Below are 23,184 nucleotides of genomic sequence, written 5' to 3'. Positions count from 1 at the left end.
GTGTGTGGTGCTGGACTGTTGCGTGCTGTGTTTTGGAGTTTGTAGCTGGTGTATCTGGTGTGGCTCATCCTTGCCCATGGTCTCTGGGTTGAAGATGTAGATCTTGAGGAAGTTGCTGGGCACTGGCTGCTGAGGTCAGTTCTGATCCCATCACTGCTGCACTTTACTCAATTATTCATCAAAGTCCATCTGTCATTAGTTTGGGTGATTCTTACTGTAGTGGAACTGATAGCTATTACAGTAATGAGGACATACAGTGACAGGGTTACTTAGCAATTAACATCATACCATTTGATTCATTGGCTATTCTCGCCCAAAATCAGGTCCCCATGAGGTACACATCGGACTTCCCCATCCTTCCACATCACCCACCAAGTGCACCCAGGTCCTTGGGCAAAAGCAATCCCACGGATGGGTTTGCCTTTGCCTGAGGCAGGACTAACCCAGACTGTCTTCCCTGACATATCCTTCATGTGCACTACGGGGACTTGATCCCCTTCTACAGTACGTGGAAGTTTTGATTGGGCAGGGCCAGCCCGACTGGTAGATCCCCTGGTGTTAACTAGCCAGGTAGCCTTTGCTAAATGTGTATCCCAATGTTTTAAGGTCCCACCACCCATTGCTCTCAGTGTAGTTTTTAACAGTCCATTGTATCGTTCTATCTTCCCAGAGGCCGGTGCGTGACAGGGGATGTGATACACCCACTCGATACCATGCTCTTTGGCCCAGGTGTCTGTGAGGCTGTTTCAGAAATGAGTCCCATTGTCCGACTCAATTCTCTCTGGGGTGCCATGTCGCCACAGGACTTGATTTTCAAGGCCCAGGATAGTGTTTCGGGCAGTGGCATGGGGCACAGGGTATGTTTCCAGCCATCCGGTGGTTGCTTCCACCATTGTGAGCACATAGCGCTTGCCTTGACGGGTTTGTGGCAGCGTGATATAATCAATCTGCCAGGCCTCCCCATATTTATATTTCAGCCATCGCCCTCCATACCAAAGAGGCTTCAAACGCTTGGCTTGCTTGATTGCAGCGCATGTCTCACATTCATGGATGACCTGTGCAATAGTGTCCATGGTCAAGTCCACCCCTCGGTCACGAGCCCATCTATATGTCGCATCTCTTCCTTGATGGCCTGAGGAGTCATGGGCCCACCGAGCTATGAATAGTTCACCCTTATGTTGCCAGTCCAGATCCACCTGAGCCACTTCAATCCTAGCAGCCCGATCCACCTGCTGGTTCTTCTGATGTTCCTCAGTGGCCCGATTTCCCTACATGGGCATCTACATGGCATGCTTTCACAACCAGATTCTCTATCCGGGCAGCAATATCATGCCACAATTCAGCAGCCCAGATGGGTTTGCCTCTGCGCTGCCAGTTGCCCTGCTTCCACTGCTGTAGCCACCCCCAGAGAGCATTTGCCACCATCCATGAATCAGTATAGAGATAATGTACTGGCCATTTTTCTCGCTCGGCAATGTCCAAAGCCAGCTGAATGGCTTTCACCTCTGCAAACTGGCTCGATTCACCCTGTCCTTCACTGGCTTCTGCAACTTGTCGTGTAGGACTCCACACAGCAGCCTTCCACTTTTGATGCTTTCCCACAATCCGGCAGGACCCATCAGTGAACAGGGCATATTTCTTCTCATTTCCTGGCAGTTTATTATATGGCGGGGCCTCTTCCGCATGCGTCACCTCCTCCTCTGGTGACATTCCGAAATCCTTGCCTTCTGGCCAGTCCATGATCACTTCCAGAATTCCTGGGCGACTGGGGTTTCCCATTCGAGTTCGCTGTGTGACCAGTGCAATCCACTTACTCCATGTAGCATCGGTTGCATGATGTGTGGTGGGGACCCTTTCTTTGAACATCCAGCCCAGTACCAGCAGTCGAGGTGCTAAGAGGAGCTGTACTTCTGTACCAACCACTTCCGAAGCAGCTCGAACCCCTTCATATGCTGCCAATATCTCTTTTTCTGTTGGAGTGTAGTGGGCTTTGGATCCTCTGTATCCCCGACTCCAAAACCCTAGGGGGGTCGACCTCGGGTCTCCCCTGGTGCTTTCTGCCAGAGGCTCCAGGTAGGGCCGTTCTCCCCGGCTGCGGTGTAGAGCACATTTTTAACATCTTGTCCTGCCCGGACTGGCCCCAGGGCCACTGCATGGACTATTTCCTGTTTGATTTGCTCAAAAGCTTGTCGTTGCTCAGGACCCCATATAAAGTCGTTCTTCTTCTGGGTTCCTTGACACAGAGGGCTTACAATTAGACTGTAATCTGGGATATGCATCCTCCAAAACCCCACAATGCCTAAGAAAGTTTGCGTTTCCTTTTTACTAGTTGGTGGAGACATAGCTGCTATTTTGTTGATCACATCCATTGGGATCTGATGGCGTCCATCTTGCCATTTTATTCCTAAAAACTGGATCTCCTGCGCAGGTCCCTTGACCTTACTTTGTTTTATGGCAAAACCAGCTTTCAGAAGGATTCTGACTATTTTACTCCCTTTCTCAAAAACTTCTTCTGCTGTGTTTCCCCATACGATGATGTCATCAATGTATTATTGCAGATGTTCTGGAGCTTCCCCCTGTTCCAGTGCAGTCTGGACCAGTCCATGGCAAATGGTGGGGCTGTGTTTCCACCCCTGGGGCAGTCGATTCCAGTTGTACTGGACACCCCTCCAGGTGAAAGCAAACTGTGGCCTGCACTCTGCTGCCAAAGGGATTGAGAAGAATGCATTCGCTATATCAATTGTGGCATACCACTTGGCTGCCTTGGACTCCAGTTCATAATGCAGTTCTAGCATGTCCGGCACGGCAGCACTCAGTGGTGGCGTTACTTCATTCAGGCCATGATAGTCTACAGTTAGCCTCCACTCTCCATTAGATTTTTGCACCGTCCATATGGGACTGTTAAAGGGTGAGCGAGTCTTGCTGATCACTCCTTGAACCTCTAGTTGACGAATCAGCTTATGGATGGGAATCGGAGAGTCTCGGTTAGTGCGATATTGCCGCCGATGCACCGTTGTGGTAGCAATTGGCACCTGTTGTTCTTCGACCCTCAACAACCCCACAACAGAAGGGTCCTCCAAGAGACCAGGCAAGGTAGACAACTGTTTAACTTCCTCTGTCTCCAAGGCAGCTATGCCAAAAGCCCACTGGTACCCTTTTGGGTCCTTAAAATACCCTCTCCTGAGGTAATCTATACCAAGGATGCATGGAGCCTCTGGGCCAGTCACAATGGGATGCTTTTGCCACTCATTCCCAGTTAGGCTCAGTTCCGCCTCCAGTACAGTCAACATGTTCTCCTCAAGTTGCTGGACCTTCCGGGACAGTTTCTCCACAGCTGAGACAAGGGGGGAAGAGAGACTTTCTTCATATCGCCGGAGCCGGCCAGCCACCTCATCCACCGTTGGTCCCTCTTCGCCTTTCCATTCCATTACTGCCAGTGAGTTGGCATATGACGATGGTGCACTCCATACGAACTTCTGCCACATGGGCCTTGTGCACTGCACCTCATCAGGGTCTGTGGGTAAGTCCGCATTGTCCAAGTCATAATAAATCATCTCCCACTCGGATAATTCTCTCAGGTACTGGATACCTCTTTCCATGGTGGTCCACTTGCTTGGTTGACATACATCATCTTCACTGAAGGGGTACCTCTCCCTCACACCTGACAGGAGTCGTTTCCGGAGGCTGAGGGCTTGGGTCTTCTTCCCAATTGCCTTGTCAATGCCCCCTTCCCTAGACAGGGATCCCAGCTGCCTGGCTTCCCTACCCTCTAATTCCAGGCTACTGGCCCCGTTATCCCAGCACCGGAGCAGCCAGGTGACAATGTGCTCGCCTGAAAGTCGGCTGAAATCTTTTCGCATATCCCGCAGCTCACTCAAGGATAGGGATCGAGTAATTATCTCTGGTTCTGCCTCTTCCTCCTGCTCTCGTGATGACCCTGGTTCATCATCATCTCTTACTGAGCGAACTGATTTCTTCGTGTACTTCTTCTTCTGTATGGGGGCAACTGATACTGGCATTGGTTGGTTCCCTGGTTCAGCTGCAGTGGCTGCCACCATGGTGTGAGTAGCCGCAGTGGCTGTCGGTCTGGTCTCCATCTCTTCCCCCTGAGGGTGCTGCGCAACACTGAGCAGTGCCTGGGAGATACTGGCCAGGGCCCAGCACAGTGCGGTGAGTTGTGCCTCTCTAGAATAGCCACAGCATTTTCCCTTCAAATATTCTACCACTTTATCAGGGTCCTGTAATTGTTCAGGGGTGAAGTCCCAGACCATTGGAGGTGAGAAGTTCTCTAGGTACCTGCCCATGTTCTCCCACATGCCATGCCACCCCTGACTATCCAGCCTCGGAGCAGATCTCTGGGTGGTAGTCTTAAATAGTTGTTTAACCTTAAACAGGACGTGGAACATATTCAGGAGACATAACACTAGGACCAGGCTGGTTTGAGCATCCCAAGGATATTCAAAATTCTCAAAAGCTGTCATACCTGACCCGAAGGAGAAAAGGGAGGCCAAAGAGCTGGGGAAAGTGTCCCCCCCTGTTTCCCCCACAGACTGGGTGTAATTATTAATAAATTCTGGGAGATGGTGCCCAAGGTATGGACAGGACAGCAATACCACATAAACGCCCCAAAGTAACTAACAAGTGATGTTATCATATCATAAACCAATATCACACAGGACAGCAGAATGATAATCCTGATCCCTCTCCCAGAAGTAACAAACATCATCGCGGGGAGTACATAAGCCATATAGGAATTCACATAACACAGCCATGAGAACAAACCAAGCAACATGATGACCAGCGATTATTTACCTAATACAATAAATGCATACAACAGATTTGTTTTTACAAGCTCTAGTTGGATTCTGGCGTTATCTCAACCCTTCGAGCCCCACATTGGGCGCCAAAGGACTGTCGTGGTTTGGCCTCAGACAGCAACAAAGAACCACGTGCCGCTCGCTCAGGCTTTCCCAATACAGGAAGAATCAGAAGAAAAAGGCAAAACTCAGGGCGACTTCCTGCCCCCTCCCCAGGCAGCTCAGGGTGGGCATGGCTCACACGGCATGGAATACCTGTGTCCTGGGGAGAATTAACCCTGTCCCCGCCGGAACCAGGACAAGGAGGAGTAATGCATTTTGTTTTAGTACTCTGCATTGTTTGTGTTTTTTCTTGCTTTTGGTGCTCCCAAAGTGTTGCCAGTTTGTTTTCTTATCAACAGTCTTTTAAAATTAAGAGCCAAAATACTTATTTTTGTAGTTCTGTTTAAAGGGCCAAGCTTGTTATCTTTTTGTTTGTTACCTTTAAAAAAGCCACATGCAGTTTCTGATGAAGAACAGACAATGGTATCTGTTTCAGGTATGACCTCCTAATAGCTATAAACAAAGGTTTTTCCTGTGAATGCTAAACTTTGCAATGTCTTTTCAGGTATGTGGTTTGTGCACGTAAGTGTGTAAGGTACAGAGTCATCACAACTTTTAATGGGGCATACAGGATTATAGCAGAGGATTTATGCTCTGCTGCTTAGATAAGCACACGGTTTAAAATGAACAGTTTCAGGGGAGTTGTTTCTATTGTAGGTGCAGCATAGTTTTATCCAATCTATAAGGTAAGCTGAATTTTTAATGTGGTCTCCAAAGAATGTTGAAGCATTGGAGATGTTCAGGTCTTCTGTAAATTTTTAAGAGAACAATTAAAAAGAAGATTCATTGTGTAAAGAAAAATAAATAAATAAATAAAAAACTATTAGTTCTCTTGACCTTGATTTACTGAGTGCATGCTTGCGTACATCCCTGGGGAAAAGATAGGTGTTCTTAGTCCCCCTTCAGAATTTTCTAATTGTTTTCAAACACAGCTTTTACAGTGATACCAGGTCCTGAAAACATATCTGGGGATGATTAACTCTAGTGAAATTGTGTATGTCCAGCAGTTACAAATTTTGAGGAATCCTACTCTCTAGGTTTGGAGTAGTATGGTTACCCTTCAAAACTAGCGGCCAAACAGCTCTATTAAAAATCTCTGCATGTGTTTTGTAGTTAGCATAGTTCAAGCCAGGTGATGTCAGATCGTTATACTCTGTGCCCGGGAAAGAAAGCAGTGATCCTAAATGATGGAAATGGATTCACTCTGGGATGTATTCTTCCACTTCTGTTGAAGAGAATTTCAGAAGCATTGTTTTCCCTTGTGTACGAGCATGGAGATGTTAAAGCTTATAATTTAGTTCTTTTATTTGAATTGCTGGCATACTTCTGAAATTCATTACCCAAATAGATGTAATCTGTCTGCTAGTATAAACTCAATATTTTTTGTTCAAAAATTTTTGCGCTTCTTAACAGTCAAAACTCAAACCTTGAGGCAGTACCAAGAAGCTATTGGCTTTCATCTGGCCTTGAAGTGTTAGTGTTGGCGCTTTATAATTGCAGCACCAGGATTTTCAGTGCTTCAATGTTGTTACCATTGGTAGGGGTGAAATAATTCTAATTATGGCAGGAAGCTTTTTACAGATAATATGTGGAGTGTGCACTGCAGTGTTACCTTATATGCCTGGTCCTGAAAGGAACAACTAGTCTGAGCAATCAGTAGGTTAGCTGTATAACAGAAAAAAAAGTTACATTTTTATCATATGAGTGGTACTTTTAACAGCATTACTGCTGCTTGGTTCCTAGTTGTCTTTGAGTGTCAAAGCAGAAGCTCAATTTTATGCTTTTTCATCTTAAACAAGCACAGGTTTTTGCATTGAACCTCAGTCAGAAGACAACGTGTGCATTTCAGAATTTACTTTGATGTTCGTGTGGCTGGGTGTAGTTCAGTGCCGTGCACCTCTTTTTCTGCTGATATGTTCATCTTAATAAAATTTTGTATGGAGTGAGAGGCTGGGGGGAACTGCAAACATATACCTAAAATGCTCATTCTTTTCAAAAAGAGCTGCTAAGGCAAGGATGCACTTGTGGAAGTCCTGTTGTAGGAGGCAAGAGAAGGGTCCCTTTTGACTTTATAATCTGTGCATTCTGCTTGTCTTTCATGTACAGGAGTGTCTACAAAAGGAAATCTGAAAATAAGGTATTTGCCAAAATATCCAAAAAGTGAAACTGAGCTAAAGGTGCCTGTAGCTGTTGCTTCTGTTTCCATGGATCCTGTTAGATCTGACACAGGAGATCTGACAGGGCAGCAGGTCAGCAAAGGCAAATTTTTCTTGCTTTTAAGAGTGCACATAGTTAGAAAAATGGCAGAAAATCTTTAGATTGAACACTTTTAAACAGTTTTAGAGTACTATTATTTTTGCGATCTCTAACTCTTTTTGCCCACTTACATGCTGGCTTGCTGGCAAAAATTACTTTTCCACTGAGATTGCTTGCCCATGTATGTAAAACAGACTATATTTATTTCTCTGTGTGTATGTGTACATATATAGAGAGGGAGAGATAGAGAAAGTGTAGCTTTGAGTAGCCCCTAATCTGTATGTTACTAGCCAAACACACTAGAAGTTATGTTGTTCTATTCAGTTTCATTGTTCTAGTCATATCTCATACAAACAAGACTTGTAAAATTAATTTTAGAGACGTTTTTGCTGTGTCTGCTCATGTTAGCAAGGTAAAAATCACTTTCTGGTTTTGATAGTAAAAGTTAAAAATGTATTTGAGTAGTAGGAGTAGCTTTGTCAGTTGGTGTTGTCTTTGGCTCTGCTTTGAATTGTCTGGTTTGCTCCTGTGACAACAGGTAACGCTTTTCTAATGTGATTTGTATAGTACAGTGACTATAAGCTATTTGAATACTGTTAAGTCTCTTGGCTAGTATTTGACTTGGGCAACTCTGTAAGTGACTAGGGTTTGGCATCTTCCCGCTTAACGGGCATTATCTAAAACTTTTGGATGCTTCTGAATCACTGTTGTATTATCATGTAGTTAAATCTTTTTCTTTATCTAGGCTAAGGTGTCCTTCTCTGTGCCTTCTGCATGCTGAGTAAATGCCGTGTGCCTCACATGTATGGTCAAAACTGATGTGAAGACAGATCACTCAATTGTCATTGCTTTGACAGCATCATTGCCCATCGAATCCTTCAGCATGACACTAATAACTAGCATTAATTTTTAGGGCCCCTCCTGGACTTGTCCCTATCCATTTCTCTGTATATCAGTACTTGCTTTTAGGAGGCTGGTACGTACCTCCACTTTGCAAATGATGCTGTTAAGTGATATGCAGAGAAATTTCACAAATAGCCCCCATTATGCAGCATCTTTATGTAGAAGCATCTTTTCATAAGCATCCACAAGCCTGCTGCCTCATAGAGGCCTTCATATGTCACTTTAAAATCTGTTTTGTTGTATTGTGTGTTATTTGCGTTACTTGTTTAGAGAGTTTTTACTCCTTTTTCCATGTGAGAGCCGTTGGCATAGAAACGGCTTTTGTTCTTTTTATACAATGCCTAATACACCAAATCTTGATTTGAGATTGAAATGTGCTTTTACAATATTGACAATGAGTTCAAAGCTTTTTCTCTTTTCTGTCTTTTTTTTTTAACCTTCTGTTTTTCTCTTACCTTGCTGTTATGGATTGAGAAAACCCATAACAATTTATTGTCGTTTAGGCAATTATTCTATCACCTGATGACCCTTCCCCACCCGGAAAGGGGAATCGGGAACATGAGGGTTGAAATATAAATAGATTTAATAGGATAAGACTAAATAATTAACAATAATACTAAAGAACCAGTATTAATCCCGATACCAATATAAAATATACAAGAATTATACTCAGCCCATTCTATCAGTAGGAAGCTGTGCACTCCCAGCAGTGGACTACAAATGTCGGACACTGCGAGTGCAATGGTTTCGGGAGGAAGGGAAGGCCTCAGGGGTCTGGCACTGGGTCAAGGAGTTCTCTGGACCACCGCCATCAAGGGAGAGAGAAACTACGCAGCAAACTTGCTAATTTATATCGAATGTGATGTTCATGGCATGAAATAATCCTGTTGGCCAGCCTGGGTCAAGTGCCCAGGCCTTGCTCCTCCTCATCCCTGCACCTGGCAAGGCTCGAAAACACTGAGACCTTGAATCCCACATAGCCTAGCTGGCTGTAAAGTAAATATTTTCACGAATTCAGACACCAGAGTCTTCCAAAAGTGGAGTTTTCCCCAGCATTAGAAAAATTAGTCCTGTGTCGCTCAACCCAGGACACTTGCCAAATCCTCATGGAAGCTTTGTACTCTAACTTTGAAGATAAGCTCCAAATTACCTGAAACAAACAGAAAAACTACCTTTTACTTGTTATGGAAGAGGAAGGTTTCACAAAGCTTTTTTGCAAGGAGCTTTCACGACCCACAAAACTAATTTTCTTCAAGGTGTTGTGTGCATGTCTAGGGAGAACTGATCGCTTTATTTTAACATACTTTACCACTGTTGTACTGGTAGGTTGCTCACCATTATGATTTACCAGAATCCTCTTTTGAAGAGAATGGATTGAGTTTCGCTCTAATATGAGTCTTGGCAGAACTTATTTACCTTTTCTTCATTCAGATAGACTTGAGTACCACAAAGGAGGATGAGAGTTTTGGAGAAGACTTCAAAAAGGTCTTGTTAGTGCTGAAGCTTTTCTGGTACTTTTAATAAATCCGTGGTTTGCTATACTGGTCTTGACCAAAATTTCCCATCTTCCTACTTCCTGTTTGACAGAAGTTGCCTGCTTCTCTCATGCAGATTGTCATCTTCCAAGGTGTGGTTTATAAAGGGAGAGAATCTTCCATTTATGTAATACACTTCATCTAGAAAAACACTGAGTTACGAAACTGTGTTCTACCCTGAGTTGTGTAGAAAGGACAGAAATCTGGAAAAAGGAGACTACAGTCCTGGCCTCTGTCTCATTTGTCATCTTGTTTTGATGGTGGAGCTGTTGCTGTACATAATTCCACAGCTTCATTTTGATGTGTTATGGTACAAGCCTGACTTTGAGAAGTTTTTGTGTGCCATCTATCCATATCCGTGGGTGATACAAATAAAAAATATCACAGACTGTGATATTTTGCAGGCAGGACGGAGGAACAACCACAAAACCATAGATGAAAGGCAAAGAACAAATTTAATCTTGAAACCTCATGGATCAGGAAATCTCTGAAGCAGCACCCAGGCAGAGGCATGCAAGCAGGCACCGCAGAGCAAGAGAGAGTTCTTATTAGGAAGAGAGGCCTCGTTAGCAAGAGAGTGAGAGGGCAAGAGCACACAGACTCCCTGCTCTTGCCAGTATTTCAAGGGGTCGAGCAGGCATAGTTTTCCCACTGTGCTTTGATCTTCTTCAACAACAAGGCAGGATTCTCAAGTGGCTAGATAAGGTGTCCTTGAGTCCATCACAGGCCGGCTTTATCTAAGTGCAGATGTTCTACTAGCAAGCACGTAAGACTGAACAACAATTAGTGTGATATATGTGTTTCCCAGCACCCCAGGTGCGAGTCACTTGAGTGTGTTTACAGTCCTCCTCGCCGATCTTCCATTACTTTCCCACATTCCATCCCCTCACTCAAGAGACTGCTTCTGCTGGGGTTGATAAAGCTGGAGATGTTCATTTAGGCTTGCGGGGTGTAGTACAGAGTAATTTACAGAGGCATGCAATAAACATATACAGAAAAAGGAATAAACATATCTCTACAATAATGCTTTGAATCAGGTGTCCTGTTCCTCCTGTCAGGAAATTAAACCACTCAGCCAGCCAGGCACCACCAGTAGGTTGTTTGATTTGATGCATTCAGTCCTGGAGAATGCTGAATGTTGTGCTCTATGCTGGCTGTTTCATCAGTTACATTGAAGCAACACATTCTTTCAAAGTCAAAGCAGTGTTTCTGGTGACGAGGGAGGAAATAGCCCACTGTCAGTCGATATTGTAATATTCATTGGCATACAGCCGTTACCTACTCAGAAAAGATAGCAATGGGAGACATTAATATCAAAGTCACCTAGCATAGTATAATTCTATTAATACAGCTGCTGGGGTTGATGTGCCACTGAAACAAGCTGTCAAAAGACCTGCAGTTGAGAGTCTTCCCTTCATATAAAAGGCAGACGAGTTAGTTACAGTAGAGGCTAACCAACTCCAAGTATTTACATGCTGATTTTGCAGAGATGTATTCAGGGCATGTGCTTGCAGTACTAGACTACAAAGCATGATGAGCCAACCTGTGATAGGGGAGGAAAACAGCAGTGTCATCTCCTTCCAGTGATACATATGTGCTGCTCCAGCTCCTTCAGCTAATATTACTCTGGGTTTGATGACCTGATGTGGGGTAATTGCCCACACAGATTGGAGAGCTATAGCTTCCGCTTTTTCAGATTGAACTTCAATTCGATGTTGGGTTTGCAACACCGATAACACCATTCCAGTGCTATCTCCTCTAGATAAGGCACAGGTATTCATCAAAGACACCTGAAATACAAGAACTCAAGAATCTGATATTAACAAAGGATGTAAAGTAAGAGGAGAAGTTGGGTTATGATGTATAGGGGAACCTTGTAATGCCTTGGACCAAAATCCTACAGGTTCTTTCTGATTTTTCATCCCAGTCATCTGCCACAACCCCGAGACTATATCACCTGGAATTGTTACTAATTCAAACGGATATCCTCGCTTAGGAGTGTATAATTGTGCATGCTCAATCAAAGCATTTTTGCAGTCATCAAAGGCTTCTTGTTGCTGCTTGGTCCCCTGCCAGACAACTTTCTTCCTAGTTAATTTCTGCAGAAGGCACATTAATATCACCAAATGTGGGATAAAAGCTCTCCAATACCCTAAAAGTCCCCAAAAGGACTGTAACTGTTTTACTGTGATTGGTACAGGAAGTCTCTGGACTGCTATACCTGATTTGGTATTTCTCTAATCTGTCCATGCCAAACTATTCCCCCAAATTGTACAGTAGCACTAGGGCCCTGTATTTTCTTTGGATTAATTGCCCAGCCTCCGTCCTGCAAATGCGCTTTCAGCAATTTGGCAGCTGCTTCACTTTCTCGTTGTGACTCTGCCATAATCAATAGATCATCAATAGAATGGTAAACAGTAACAGCACCCGACCATACTGCTAAATCAGCTGCTATCATTAGGTGGCAAATGGAGGGACTGTGTTTGTATCCCTGAGGCGATACTTGTAAAGTATATTGCTTTTGTTGCCGGCGGAGGGGGGCCCGGAGTTGGTGGTGGGGCTGGGGGCGGTTGGCTTTTTGGCATAAATGCTAACTTTTGCCATCGGGGAAACATTTCTGATGTTGTGATCCCATCTCTTTCTGATTGTGGGATACCAGCTTGTACAAAATCATTCCGCATTTGTTTCCTTGTCACCCATGCTGTAACTCCTTTCTGTTTTGCTGGCTTTCCTTTATTCACCACCCACACGGATGGTCCTGAAATCACAGACTGAGTTTCCCTCAAGGTATTTCCTAGGGCACCCACATTACCCACAGCATTTGTCACTGCTGGTATAATCAAGGGATTTAGTGAGGCAGGCACTCCTCTCAAAAACTGCATTTTGATACTTCTCGTCACTGCTACAGTGTCCGGATTGCATCCTGTAACCAACACATGAGCCATGGGGGTCCAGTGCTTAAGGGAGTCACTGTAGTGGCCTCTCCAGTCCCCAACTTTTTTAGCAGCCATGGCACGGGCGTTCCTAGTCCTGCCGACTATGCCAAATGTGTGAGCCGATGCAGGCAGGACGCAGGAACAACCACAAAACCACAGCTGAAAGGCAAAGAACAAGTTTAATCTTGACACCTTGTGAATTGGGAAATCTCCGGAGCAACACCTGGTCAGAAGCATGCAAGCTCAACTTGGCCACTAACATTAAGGACAACAAAAATTTTTTATAAATACATCAACAAAAAGAGAGCCAGGGAGAATCTCCATCCCTTACTGGATGCTGGGGGGAAAGTCGCAACCAAGGACGAGGAGAAGGCTGAGATACTTAATGCCGCCTTTGCCTCCGTCTTCAATAGTCAGACCAGCTATCCCCAGGGGGTTCAGCCTCCTGAGCTGGAAGATAAGGATGGAGAGCAGAACAACCCACCCGTAATCCAGGAGGAAGTAGTCAGTGATCTGCTTCTGCACCTAGACACACACAAGTCTATGGGGCTCTCTCAGCCCCCTACAGCCATGGGGGAGAATTGGAAGAAAAAGGCAAAACTCTTGGGTTTAGACAAAGGCAATTTAACAGAATAGTAAAGGGAACAGGAAAACAACAACACTGATAGAGGAAGTACTAACAGGATTACTGTACCACCACTTACCAACCGGACCCAGAATGCCCCAGTCCGCTCCCCAGGGTCGACTTCTTGCCCCCTCCCCTGGCCAGCTCCCCCGGTATAGCCTGGGCATGGAGTCACATGGTATGGAATACCTGTATCCCTGCCAGATCCTGGGGAAAATTAACCCCATCTCCGCCAGAATCGGGACAGTGGGTAACATCGCTTCCCCAAAACTTTCAAGCATTTAAAAATATTTTAATAAAAAACTTTTTTTTTCATCTTTCCTGATGTTTAGACCTATTAAGCTGTTATCTTTTACCCAAGAAAGTGAGACAAGCAATAGAAGGGGGAGTAGAGACAGAGTTACTAGATCACTGGAATACCAGTGCTAATAACTGTATATCGTCCTATAAATCTGTTCCTACTCCTAAAATAAGGCTGGCAACTGCCCTGTTCCCCTCCATGTGCAGTTTTTTAAAGTAGGTGATATACTAATATATTGCTAGGAGGCATGTCTGAACCACATTTTCTTCTTCTCAACCAGAAGAGAAATAAGTCACTCACATCATTGTTTTAGTTTTCAAAAACTATAAAATTGCATTCTGTTAGGGGGAGCTAGAGGTCCCAGAGCTCAGCACCTCAGCAGGCCAAGCAAAATTAAGGGAGTCATTTTGCCTGTTTCTCTAATTGGCTTGTTAGCAGTGTCTGAACTGCCCCTGGTTGACTGTAAGCAATCCCTGCCCATCACGCTGCTGAAGCATTGATATTCTACAACTCTACATGGGAAATTTGTTGTTTCTCCTTATGCACTTTGTCTACAAAGATTTATTTTTCTGTAATAAAACCATAAAAAAAGCCCTCAAGCAGTCTAGTGCCTTGCTGTTGTGGACTGTCTTAGGTTGCCAGACAATTTAGAAACTTTCTCAGTGGGAACTGCGGTGGTGGTTCCTGGCTATTCTAGAAGTCTTCCTTGTTGTTTCTACCATATCGCTTTTTGAGTCAAAAGTATGCATGCAGGTGTGCGCATTCACAAGGGTCCTTCTTTCCATCCTCTTTGTAATGTCCTCCTTCAGCATTAGGTGAGCCTGCCATTCCTGGTCCCCAGGAGCACAGGATCTGCCCATCTTGAACCTGCCTTACGGCCCTGACCATGGGAGAGGTGGGGAAGTGGATCCAGCAGAACCAGTGCACAAGGAAAGGTATATTTCTTCAAGGTGCATAATGGGGGAGAGGCTGGAGGACTTTTGTGAGGTGGATAGTGTTTCTGACACAGTGTTCACCTCCTGTGAGGCCTTATAATATGCTGATTCAAAAATTGGCTACGCAACATCATCCTCAAGAGAATTGCCAAATCCTGTTCTCTGACACAGGGGACAGGTCTATACCAGCCCTGTGCCTTTCAGGGCAGGAAATCCAAGCAAGGTGATCTCCTGGGAGCCCCTCCCCAATCAGGTTTATAAAAGTTGCAACAAGAATGTCTCAGTATCATACATAAATTAATGTCTTCCGCATTTACTGGCAGCTAGGGCAGACCAGCATGACGTTAGGGAGAGAGAAAGGTGGCTGCTGATCTCTGCTACGTGGAAGCCCTGAGAAGTGACATAAATCCCTTCTCTACCCAGAAGTTGGATAAAACTCATTTGGTTTTTTAGAGAAGTCTCTCTAGAGTGATATGCTTTGATTGCTGTCCATTTCTTTAGTATATTTGCTTGGGAGGCATTGTTTCAACAGTTTTAAGTGAATTGCCATGTGTCACTGTTTTAGTTCTGGATCCAGCACTGATCAGGTCTTGGCAGCAAAGCTACCCTGCTTCTAATAGTCTTCTCTTTCCTTGATGGACTGTGCTTTTTTGGGAGACTATTTGGGGATATTATGGACAATAAACAAAAGAAATAGACCTCACACCATATTGGGCACTTGGGATATTTTGTTTAATGAGATGATGAGTGTAACCAGGTGACTGGAGTGAAAACAGCTGCTCCCCGGAGCCTTCTCTTCTCCAGGCTGAACCCCAGCTCTCTCAGCCTGTCCTCATAGCAGAGGTGCTCCAGCCCTCTGATTATCCTCGTGGCCCTCTGCTGGACCCGTTCCAACAGGTCCATGTCCTTCTTGTGCTGAGGACTCCAGAGCTGGATGCAGCACTCCAGGTGGGGTCTCACTAGAGCAGAGTAGAGGGGCAGAATCACCTCCCTCGACCTGCTGGCCACGCTTCTTTTGATGCAGCCCAGGATACAGTTGGCTTTCTGGGCTGCAAGTGCGCATTGCCTGCTCATGTTGAGCTTCTCGTCCACCAGCACCTCCAAGTCCTCCTCAGGGCTGCTCTCAAGCCATTCTCTGTTCAGCCTGTATTTGTGTCTGGGATTGCCATGACCCAGGTGCAGGACCTTGCACTTGACCTGGTTGAACTTCATGAGGTTCGCACAGGCCCACCTCTCAAGACTGTCAAGGTCCCTCTGGATGGCATCCCTTCCCTCCAGTGTGTCGACCATGCCACACAGCTTGGTGTTGTCGTCAAACTTGCTGAGGGTGCACTCAATCCCACTGTCCATGTCACCAACAAAGATGTTAAACAGCACTGGTCCCAGTACTGACCCCTGAGAAACGCCACTCGTCACCGGTTTCCACGTGGACATTGAGCCATTGACTGCAACCCTTTGACTGCGGCCATCTAGCCAGTTCCTTATCCACCGAGTGGTCCATCCATCAAATCCATGCTTTTCCAATTTAGAGACCAGGATGTCGTGCGGGACAGTGTCAAACACTTTGCATAAGTCCAGGTAGATGGAGCCCTACACTGGAGCTCTGCCACTATTATCCTGGCTCTCGTTGCCTTCAAGCGAGTTTGTCAAATTGGGCTATGGACACTGCTTGCTTCAGGAGATGGATGTCAAATACAGGGTTTTCCTCAGGAAGTGGAATTTCATTTTAGAGACAGTTGACATCAGGGCTTTAGCACCTGCACTGTCATGTGTCCGAACAGGGTGCTTGTTGACTTGATAACAGTAACAGCACTAGTCATCAGGAGGAGAGACAAGTGACAAGTCCTCAAGCATTCATTCAGGAACACCCACATGTTGACACACCGATAAAATCCTGTGTTGGAGTGGGAACCAAGAGGATGCACCCTGAGCAAGTACGTGGGGTGGAAGAGGACAAGCTGCCCAATAATCTGTGAATGGGTGAGGTGGTTTCTGGTAGGAAGGGCAGCAGCAGGGAAAAAAGTTTTGAGGAGGTGGCTGTAGCTAGCCAGGATTTTTAATAGCCAGTTTCACAGGACTGGGATAACAGCTGCAGCACAGGCTTAATCAGCGTTGCATTTCTCATACCTGCACAGCTCTGAGATGGTGTTTCATCACCTGTAAGTGTGATTCTGTGTTTGAAAAAGCCTAATTTTTGCTCCTGTGAAGCCTGACTTGGTTAAGTGTCCAGGCCTGCTGGGTATACCCATCTTTTCTCCCCCTCTGTGTTTTAGAAGAGGTTGGGTTGATGTGTGGAGGAAAAATAAGTATCTCTTGAGCTTTCCTGACACTTATTGCAGATACCCCGATGCCCCTGGGCTCCATGGTGATTAATAGTGTTTCAAAGCTATGTTGGCTTGGAGGTTCCTCTATGTACACTCTGCCTAATGCAGCAACTCTCGCTGACCTGGAAGATGACACAGACGAGGAAGGTAAGGTCCTGTTAACAGGCTACAAAATGTGCTCTGTCTCATCCCTTTTGCTCTGTTAGGGTAATGTTAGGATATAGCACGTGGATATAGCAACAGAAAAGGTCACTCCAAGTAGATGGGGTTTTCTTTGTCTCCTGGGCTGGATCTACTGTATGTCCTATTAGTCCCCTACAGCCTTGAGAGGTAGACCTGTATGCTGTGAATCCATGGGGATTGTTAATGCTGCCAGTCCCTAGTATTATTTGCATACTCTTTTAACAGCCTGGCAGCCCTCCTGTTCTGCCTTTTCCTTATTTAAATTTTTAACTGAGGCTTCCTCCAGTGATTCAGCTTCTAAAGTCTTTGTGTGCTGATGGTGTTACATGAACAAAAGATAACAGTTTTTGTCTTGGTAGTGAAAAGACAGCTGGATATGCTCTTTGGAATTGGAAAAATAACTCTGGTAAATACATGTAAGTGTGAGGTGTCACTGGAAAATGTAGGGCAAAAAAGGGATGGTGGGTAGAACAGAAGTAATGGGCTTCAGCTGCAGCAAGGAAGATTCAGGATTCACATGAGGAAAACTTCTAAGTGATAACAATGGATTTGGGTTGACTGCCTGGAGATTGTGGCATCTCCAACACTGGAAGATTTTAAGAAAAGATTAGACAAACACCTCTCAGGAGTGACATCTGTAAAGCTGATCCTGCTTTATGCCAGGGAAGGACTAGAGGGCAGCTTGATGTCTTTTTTCAGCCATCTGATTTTGACTCTGTGGTTTGTTTTCCTACTGGAGATTAAATTTTTTTCTCTTTTTTTTTTTTTAACACAGGGAACTTAACCCTTTCCAAGAAGTATAAATATAATAGTTTGGTTTAGTTCTTCCTCAGCTGTTTTATATCAAATATATTGACTTTTTGCAGCTGAGTCACAGTCAGTTTTCCAAATGTGTTTCATGAAGATTTTTTTCTGTTTTCAGGTAATGGAGACAACCCAGAGAAGCCACACTTTGATTCTCATAGTCTTATCTTTGAATTAGACCCATGCAATGGGACTGGGAAAGTTTGTCTTGTTTATAAGCGTGCTAAACCAGGTAAGACTGAAAAGAGCAAAGTTCGCCATCTCTTGTTGTGAATTGTATCTGGAGGCCACATACGTAGAATCATCTTACATTTCTGATCTTCTTTGCAATTTGTGGATGAACATTTGCTGGGACATCCTATCTCCACTGAAGTCAGGGGCTAAACCTTACAGAGACTTAACTGGAGGTAACATTTTCCCTCCTTTTAATGTTTGAGTCTGAGTTATAACTTATGATTTCTGCATACATAGCATACTTGCATACTAAAACAGGAAAGCATTCACATATGACCTACAGACAATCATGTTGAAATAATGCAGAGAGCTAGAGCTCAGCCACTAACATATCTCTGGTTACTTGCATGTCTCAGAACAATTCCCTTATATTTTGATGAGAAAGGGTGTAACTCTGCTTAGAAGCAAAGGGTAGATGGTAGAAAAGGTCCTTAGCTGATTGAGACAGACTTAGACTGGTTCTTCCACCTTGTGCATGGATGCAGAGCCTCCAGGTGCTAACTAGGTCAAAATTTGGCAGGAAGGGTTGAACAGGAGAGCGAAAGATGTGAGCTGAGCTGTTCCTTCTGACAGACACACAGAAAGCTGTTATCAGTCAGGGATTAAACACCTGAGTCACTTGAAAAGTAGTTGTCATCTGACACAGGGCACAAGTTGCTAGGTGTATGTGTATACATGTATGTTCGCTGTGTGGGGGTGTGCAATTGTGATATACCTGTTCTTAAGAAAACTCTTTGGTTGTTATCTTGTGTCTTTAATTGGGTGTGATTACAACTCCCAAGGCAGAAACTTCTTACTTGTCCTCTTGTCTTTCAGTGTTTCAGCACATACAGTGGATAACCTGGGCAAGGGGAGGGAGCATTGTTTACAGGTGTTGATGTCAGCACAGGGAGCAGTGTGTTTAATTGGCAACGTTCAGCATCTCAATTTCCCAAGTAAAATCACTTCTTTTTATGCTGGTAATCTGATGGTGATTTCTTCAAAGGATGTTGCCACCAGAGAAATATTTGATCATTGTGGAAAGATTTTGCAAAACATGTTTTTGTTGGCAGCACACTCCCTGACTTTCAGACTCTGGACTCTATTCAGTAATCCAGGTGACTGACAATTCAGTTAGTTGCTTTTTACTTTGTGAGGCAGATAAATGTTTGCCATAATTATATTTTGAACTTACACTACAAAGTTGCTGACATCCAAGCATGTTCCATCAGTCCCAGGTTGGGAAGGAATAGCATGGCATCCATTTCATAGTGGGGAAAGTGAGTATAATGGCTATTGCACAAGTATTTTTAGTAAGGCTGGGAGCAGAACCAAGTCCTTTTCAGTCCCCATGCTCTAACCATTAAACCACATTGCCTCTGGATAATCATCTATGTTAGTTAGGGATGATGTGTTTTAGAAGCTGCAGCCTTTCTGATATGTTGTGTCTCCCACCTGACAATGGCCAGGGGTTGATCTTATCACTGCAAAGCAACAGTGTAATTTGTGTTTGGTTTGTTCTAGTTGTCTCCCCAGACACAGAGATATGGTTCCTGGACAGAGCTCTGTATTGGCATTGTCTCACCAAAACCTTCACAGCCTACTACCGCCTGTTCATTACCCATCTGGGTCTCCCACAGTGGCAGTATGCCTTCACCAGCTATGGGGTAAGCCCCCAGGCCAAGGTAAGACAGCAGGATCCAGCTTGTCAGTATTTTGCATAAATATAGACAGGAAAAACATCTTCCCACCTTTTGACAAGCAGTCTGTAGGCTCAGGTAGGTCTCCCTAGTGAGCCATGGGGCAGCCATGAGCCTTTCCCCTAGAGCGTGTTAACAGTCATTTATTTATGTTAGTGAATTCACTAACATTGTGTTAATGCTGCTTTTCTCACCCGAGTTGGGCTTTACATTTGACCTCTGAAAGCAGGTGGTGAAACCCCAATTATTTCTTTGCTTTCTTGACTCTGAAGCCAACCTCCACTTCCATGACTGCTGGCAAGTGAGGAGATGTAAAGCTGTTCATCCCCACAGCTATGTAAGATTTGTCTAGATCAGTTTTCTGGACATAGCACCAAACAAGAGCCTACTGCTTTCAGGGTGGAGAGGGAAGTCCAGGTACACATTAGACAGAAGCCCAGAGGAAGACTATGAACTTGAGCCTTGCCAAGAATATTAATTCCTTTGCATCCTCCTCAGTCACGAAGGGATGCCTTGATAAAAATAATGCCCCAAAGGGGCAATTTAAATGCCAGCAGTCCTAGAAGTAGTTATAGGAGAACTCCAGGTACAGCCTCGTGGCCATTCCAGCCCCACTGGTTTCAGTGGGTTTTGTATTACTATAATCCCTACAGTTTTATTTCCTGACTTCATCAGTGGAAAACTGATAGGGAAAACACTAAGAGATGAGAAATTGCAGGGTATAACATTGTGGTGGCATCTGGGAACCAAAAAAAAATATCATTGTGGTTACTTCTAGACATAAAATCAGGCTGAAGAGAAACAAACACAAAATCCTTTGTGTAAAGAGTTTAAAAAAACTGCATCATTGTATATGTGAAAAGAGGGAGGGAGGCTATATTTTGAGAAGTTCAACTAGTTTGGTTCCAATTTATAAGCACTTTTAAATTCCAAGGTTTTTTAATCTTTTTTGCTTCTCTGAATCTAAATAAATGTGATTTAGTTTCATCCCCTCCCTTTGGTTTTCCTCCTGTGGTTTAAATCAGGAGTTGCTCTTAATAGGAGTTACACTGCAGGAAAGGTAGTGTTAGGTTTGTGCCTGGTTCTCCTCTTCCCTCTCTGGAATGTGGGGCAGTTCCAGGGCTGTTGCTGTAGCTGAGCCTTGTGTATCCTTATCACAAGGCACTCTGCGTGGTCCTGTAAACTGCAAACTGATAAGTGGTGTATGATTAAAATCAAGTCTCAGGGGTGAGGGGAACAGGGTAGAAATGTCTAATTGCAGTTTGATTTTAATGTCTTCCTTCTCTACCATCCTGCCTTTCAGCAATGGTTTAACATGTATAAACCCATAATCATCAACACAGCTCTCCTCTCTGAAGAAGCTGATTCCTTTGTGAACAAGCTGGACCCCAATAAGGTATTTAAAAGCAAGAACAAAACTCCAGTGATCAAAAAGAAACCACCCTCCCAGCCAGCAGGCTCCCGAAAGAGCCACATGAGCACGACCTCCTCCAAGACATCCTCACTAACTGGGAATTCTTCAAAGAAGTGAGACCCCCTCCAGATCTGACCCTGGACAGCATTTGCAATAAGCTCTGATGCAGTCTCAGTGGTTCAGACCAAGTTCCTTGTGCATAAATAGATGTGCCCATGGAAAACACATTGCAGCATTTGCATGAAATATAGCCATGATGTACTTTGACATGGGAGGGATATAGTTCCTGGAGACTCTGAGAAAAAAACTTGAGACATTGATTTAATTCCCTTCTGCTACTTGCAGCATGTACTTTTCAGAGAGCATGAAGAAGCCTTTGAAGTCACTGCTCTATAGGGAAGCTGTTATTCCCGTGCAACTACAGCGCTGAAATGAAAGCAGATGTAAGTCACTGTTACTTTAATAGACCCATGCTGAAATACAGCATATGAAGATATTTCTGCCATCTTCTTTGAAAGAAACCTGTCCTGACCTTGCATGCTATGGGAGCAGGCTGGAACCCACTGAACAAAGAAATATCTTCCGGTTCAGACAGAATCAAACTCTGCACTTCCCTGTGCTCCTTCCAACTTCTGCTCTGAGATTCATGGGGACTTGGGGCTTCAATGTCTCTCCATTGGCCTAGCTGCTTGCTCTACAGCCCAGACCACTCCCTGGCCTTTGTGCCGTATCTTTTCGGATAGTGAAATCTATGTGATGTCCTTCCCAATGAGCCTGAAAGGAACCAGAAGCTCCAAGATCCCTCATTGCCTCTGCTTTCTCTCTTGTGGGAACTGCTGAGCCAGGGCAGCTGCAGGTGGGTCAGTGGTGTTAAGAGTCCCATAAGCCAGGAGGACACCTTGGTTTGTCACACAATCATTTTGCAAAGTTGACCTTTTAAACAGCCTTTGTCACTTGTTAATTGGGCAGGATCTGACCAGGGGCCACTGAGATCCTACAGCTTTAGAACCCCCTGATGCTGTTTTCTATACTGTAAGTTTTCAGGTTAAAACTGCACTTTAACCCATCCACTGCTAGTTTTCAATTGCATCTGATTGTTTCCATTACTTTTCTGTGCCATTCTGTCTTCTTAGATATGCTGGAAACACATGGTAGCAACCAACATGTTTTGTGCCTAAGCAGGGAAATCAAAGTTACCATCTTCAAATAAGCATTGATTATTTAAACAGCATCATCTTTTATTTGTGAAACAGTCACATAATTACATAAGACAAACCTACCTCACAGGGATGTTGTGAGGCTTTCACGAGTATTTGTATGGCCTTCAGAAAGACAAAGCCACCCTGTAAGTGCTTAATAGTATTTTAATAAAGATTTGAATATTTTTCTCCAGAGTGATTGGGTATTCGAAGACACTTTTGGGAACACATGCACAAGGATATATGGTAAGAGCAGGGTGCAGGCTGGATTGTTTGGGGTTTTTGTTGTTGTTTTTTTTAATGCAGTGGAGAATCTCTCACTGAGAAGGGATGGGTTACAATGTCTTTTAGCTAATCCCATCTTGAGCTACTCTGAAGTTCCCAGTTTAGTTCACATAGACCAAAAGACCCCAGCTCTGGCATGCTTTGCTCACTTCCAGCACTGCCCAGCTGTAGTTGCTCAAGAGCCCTCCAGGCATTACCTGGCAGCTGCCCTGTGCCACTCCCAAACAAGAGAAAATCCTCTAATGCTCTTCAGCTCTCTTAAGCCCACATGTGCCTTGTGCCTGGTGAAGAAGCTGTAGCTGCTCTACTAATTTAAGGTCAGCTCTAATGAGGAAGCAGAGATGTCAGTACCTACCACCACACCCCATACCACAGTAATAAATTAGTAATCCTTTTAATAGTGAGATGTGAATGATCAGTAAAGTCAGTAAATGCCATTTTCTGGAATTCTGTGCAGCAATGATGTTCTGTCACTTCCTACCCTTGGAGATCCTGGTGTTGTGTGTTTGTGGTACCCAACCCTGGGACCACAGTCACATGCTTGACATATACACCATACTTACTTAAGCACTTTATAGAAAAGTTAAGACTACTGTCACCCAGCCTGGGGTCAGGCAGCTTTTGATACTGTTTTACTTGTAATCCGATGATG

At 44.5% G+C, this 23,184-nt stretch overlaps 1 protein-coding gene across 1 annotated transcript in view; it reads left to right on the top strand.

Moving 5' to 3' along the window:
• LOC128901889 (tubulin polyglutamylase complex subunit 2-like) overlaps positions 1-22,828 on the top strand; it is a 30,104-nt gene extending 7,276 nt beyond the window's left edge. Inside the window, exons 4-7 of the mRNA XM_054184042.1 lie at positions 16,750-16,881; positions 17,840-17,953; positions 19,459-19,619; positions 20,938-22,828. Coding sequence (XP_054040017.1) covers positions 16,750-16,881; positions 17,840-17,953; positions 19,459-19,619; positions 20,938-21,165 — 635 coding nt within the window. The 3' untranslated portion in view covers positions 21,166-22,828. The remainder of the gene's footprint in view (positions 1-16,749; positions 16,882-17,839; positions 17,954-19,458; positions 19,620-20,937) is intronic.
• Positions 22,829-23,184: the final 356 nt, after the last annotated feature.

Source organism: Rissa tridactyla, chromosome W (assembly GCF_028500815.1).
Source record: "Rissa tridactyla isolate bRisTri1 chromosome W, bRisTri1.patW.cur.20221130, whole genome shotgun sequence".
NCBI classification, from domain to species: Eukaryota; Metazoa; Chordata; class Aves; order Charadriiformes; family Laridae; genus Rissa; species Rissa tridactyla.
The sequence above is the reverse complement of the archived record's forward strand: the minus strand, read 5'-3'. Positions and strand labels throughout refer to the sequence as shown.